We start from the raw sequence: 4,307 nt of genomic DNA, 5'->3' as shown, positions 1-4,307 counted from the left end.
AGAGAGAGAGAGAGAGAGAGAGAGAGAGAGAGAGAGAGAGAGAAAGAGAGAGAGAGAGAGAGAGAAAAAGCACATTTTTTAGTGTTAATATTCATGACATTACAATGAAGTCAAGGATGAAATACATATTTTGAACAATCTGAGCTGGTTGTAATTAGTTGCTATTGGCATCAGAATATGGACAAGTGAAAGAATTGTATCACAGATTGGTATCTGTTGCACTAAACAAGAACATAACCAGTATTTAAGCTAAATAATCTTTACACTCTTCACTCTAACTGCAAACTCAAATGTAATTAGGAATATCTAGATCATTCATACACAAAGAAAATTAAATAGTAATAAATGTATCTGCAAATAAAAATATCAAGAATTTAAATAAGGAAACATTTAAAATTAAAGAGTAATGTTGTCTTCAGAAAGGAAACACTAAGACAAGAGTGATTTGGTAAGGATATATATACTTACATGTAAAGCATGAAACACGTTAAGAAAACAATCACAAAGCGGCTTAGAGTAGAATAAAAGTAGACAATGCCCATCAATATGGCAAACCGACATGCTGCATACATCCAATCCAACCAGTCTCTTTGTTCAAATTCATCTTCATCATCCAGTACACCTTGTGCATTCATACGCAAGTTGGGGTTACGCTGTCGCACCTCTGCATTATTTACCTCAGGCTGGTTATTTATACCATTGTTAGGAGGCATGTTTGTTGGAACAGGAGCTGGAATAGTACCAGACTGGTAGCTAAAAAAAGAAAAAGAAAAAAAACAGTAATTTATGTTAGCGTAAAATATTTAGAATATTGACGACTCACTATTTACTTACAGTTTAGAAATTACCCCATCACTACCATCTTTATTTTCTTCCTAGCTACTCCCACCCAACCAAGGAGGAGGAGGGAGGAGAGCTTAGTACAATTTCTGTTGACTACATTCACACACAAAGCATATATCAGTCCACAGCAACACTAGAAATTACTTGCCCATAGTTGCACACAGTGGGATTGAGCCCAAAATCATATAATTACAAAGAGAACTTCTTAACCACAGTTATGCCTGCACCTTCTACTGTCAAGCTACATTCAGACACTAAGTTTCAGTTCAGATTGCTTGATCAGAGAGCCAAAAGAGGAGTTAGTTATATACATGCACACACAGTTTTATTTTACATTTTAACATCTTTCTCAATAGCTACTACCAACTTGATTCTCTGGCAAAATTTTGCAAGAGAATCAAGTTTAATTTATATGTAAAACACAAATTGTCTCAAAGATTGTAAACAATTGTAAAACAAAGGTTGCTACATTTAATATTACCAAATCCTTTGACAAAATGTAACATACAAACCACCTAGTCATGGTGTCATTTTAGATATTATACCTAGACTGGCCGAATTATGTTTACTTTGTTAAGGATGCCCTCACAATTTCTCCATGCCAACACCATCATCATCAAAATCATTATTTTAATGTTCGATCTTCCATGCATGCATGACAGTAACATTTGTTTACAACTACCACACAGCATCAAAGCAAGAAGACACTAACACACACATACATCACATATGTATGTATATATGACAAGTTTCTTTCAATTTCTGTCTACCAAATCCATTTACAAGGCTTTGGTTAGCCAGGAATTATAGCAAAATACACTTGCCTAAAGTTCTATGCAATGGGACTGAACCTAGAACCATGTGGTTGGGGAGCAAACTTCTGACCACACAGCCATGTTTACTATTTCTTTTTTTTCCTCCTCAAGAAAGGATAACATGAAAGTTTACTTACTATTGCATATACTGGGCCATGTACTGGGAGTACATTTGTTGCATCCATGCATATTGCTCAGGACTATAGAGAAAACCAGGTTGAGATAAAGGTCCCATCGGTGACATTATGTAAGGAACTTGCTGTGGAAATGGTGAATTGACCATGCTGGAACAGAGAAGACAGTTTAAAAGTTATAAAACTAGGTCAAAGTAGATTCAGTCATGATATTTTACACAAGTATTTGAAAACAATGAGTAATTACATTGTTTACAGAGAAGATTTTAAAAAAAACTTACACCATGTGTTGTTAGCTTTGTTGTTGTGTACTAGTGTTGCCACCAAAGAAAACATGAGTTGTACAAGTTCAGAACCAACTCTTGCTTTCATTCCCAGCAGACCACCAGTGCTTGATCTGCAGCAGAGCCTTCTAAGAACACATCAGACACACTCTGATCCATCTTCCACATGAACAATGGACGAACATTACTATTATTATTATTATTATTATTATTATTATTATCACTGTTGTGCACTAGCATTAATGTTGTTGCTGTGTGCTAGCATTGTTGTTGTTGCTGTTACATGCTAGCATTATAGTTGTGCTAGTGTTGTTACATGCTAGCATTGCTCTTATGTGCTACCTTAATTGTAGTGTGCGAGTATTGTTGTATGCTTCTGCTGTTGATTTGTGATAGCACTGTAGTCAATGTCTGCTTACAATGTTGTTGTATGCTGCTGGTATTATGTTTCATTTAAACTGTTGGATAGACATGTGCAAGGATGGAATACCAGAGAGCTGACATTCTAAGAAGAAAGGACTGACTGTAATAGTTAGTGTGAGCCTAGGAGAGGTAGGGTGTACACATACTAGTGATGAGAGGAGGAGAGGAACAAATGAGTCTACAATGTTTGATTGGAGGTAATGTCCATTGTAGTAGTGGTAAGAAGTCAGAGTGAGAAGAGAATGCACATTTCTAGAGGTTAGAGGCTGGAGGGCCAATCAGCTGAATAACTTTTCTCTGAATGAAGGAACATACTCCATAATGTGTTTTACTTGAACTTTATAGAGGATTAATGTGGAGGCGCAATGGCCCAGTGGTTAGGGCAGCGGACTCGCAGTCATAGGATCGTGGTTTCGATTCCCAGACCGAGTGTTTATTGAGTGAAAACACCTAAAGCTCCGGCAGTGGATGGTGGCGAACCCTGCTGTACTCTTTCACCACAACTTTCTCTCACTCTTACTTCCTGTTTCTGTTGTACCTGTAATTCAAAGGGTCAGCCTTGTCACACTGTGTCACGCTGAATATCCCCGAGAACTACATTAAGGGTAAACGTGTCTATGGAGTGCTCAGCCACTTGCACGTTAATTTCACGAGCAGGCTGTTCTGTTGATCGGATTAATTGGAACCCTCGACGTCGTAAGCGATGGGGTACCGACACAGAGGATTAATAATTATTTCAGACTGAAGCATTTTCTGGTTTCAATTTTTGCTACATTAAAGATGTGCATTTATCAAAAGAAATATTCAGTGATGATGAATTGATTGCAAGGGCTTTAGCCGAATGCTGCTCTTCTTCAAATGAGGTGAGTGAGATAATGATGTTTTCACAATATGAGCAGTGATTCTGTTTTTCTTTTTTTCTGGTGGGGGTGCCATTGAAACATGTTTGGCATGGCTCCATTGTTGTATGTTTTTGAGGTCTCTGTTCATGGAGTTAGTGCAGATCTGTTATAGATTGCATATGGATAACACATGAGTGTAGGAGGTAAGGGAAGAATAAAGAATGATATCATGTGTAGAAGTGTGCATTGTTGAAAGTGAGGACAAATAGCTCAGTGATAGCAAAAAGAAAAACTGTGGGACAAAACTGAACCTAGAAACACACCAGAGTAGACAGAGTGTGGATCAGAGAAAGCTCCATCAATACATCACAATAGTACAATCTGACAGGAAGCCATCTATCTAAGAGATAAGAAATAGATGGAACACAAAGGCAAATATTTTGACTGATGGTTCACATGCCAGACATGGTTGACAGCTTTATTGATTTTGAAAACAACACTACTTTCACTAAATTTCTTGATAAAGAAGACCCACTTGTGAATGACAAAAGAAAATAGATGCCCTATATATTTGGCTTTATAAAAGACATACAGGTGATTATTAAAAAAAGAAATCAATTCAAGGTACTGGGAAAGAGTATTGGGATCTTTTTTAAAACAGGGGCCACAGTATTTTCTTAACGAAACACTTTGAAACTTGGAACACTGGTAGAATGTGTCATATAAAACATCTTTTTCTCTTAGTCTTCTTTAAAAAAAAAAGAAATCCCTAAGTTATTCCATGTTAAAGTTGTCGTATTTCTGTAATTTCAACCAATCACTGACGTCCATTCAGCCGATATACATTAAGTGCCGACTACATAAACAAATGATTCTGAAACAATTCTATCGGTGATAAAATTATTATTTCCTTGTCAAAAAATGGCTGAAGCATATTGGCAGTAGCTAATAAACCTTTCTATTATA

General features: G+C 36.7%; 1 protein-coding gene across 1 annotated transcript in view; it reads right to left on the bottom strand.

Moving 5' to 3' along the window:
- Positions 1-4,307, bottom strand: part of LOC106879530 (homocysteine-responsive endoplasmic reticulum-resident ubiquitin-like domain member 2 protein) — a 34,933-nt gene that overhangs the window by 6,467 nt on the left and 24,159 nt on the right. Inside the window, exons 6-7 of the mRNA XM_052966354.1 lie at positions 1,796-1,942; positions 469-753 (exon numbers count right to left, since the gene is read on the bottom strand). Of these exons, the coding sequence (XP_052822314.1) occupies positions 469-753; positions 1,796-1,942 (432 nt within the window). The remainder of the gene's footprint in view (positions 1-468; positions 754-1,795; positions 1,943-4,307) is intronic.

The sequence above is a fragment of the Octopus bimaculoides genome, chromosome 3 (genome assembly GCF_001194135.2).
Source record: "Octopus bimaculoides isolate UCB-OBI-ISO-001 chromosome 3, ASM119413v2, whole genome shotgun sequence".
Taxonomy (NCBI): domain Eukaryota; kingdom Metazoa; phylum Mollusca; class Cephalopoda; order Octopoda; family Octopodidae; genus Octopus; species Octopus bimaculoides.
This window is presented reverse-complemented; position numbering and strand designations above follow the sequence as displayed.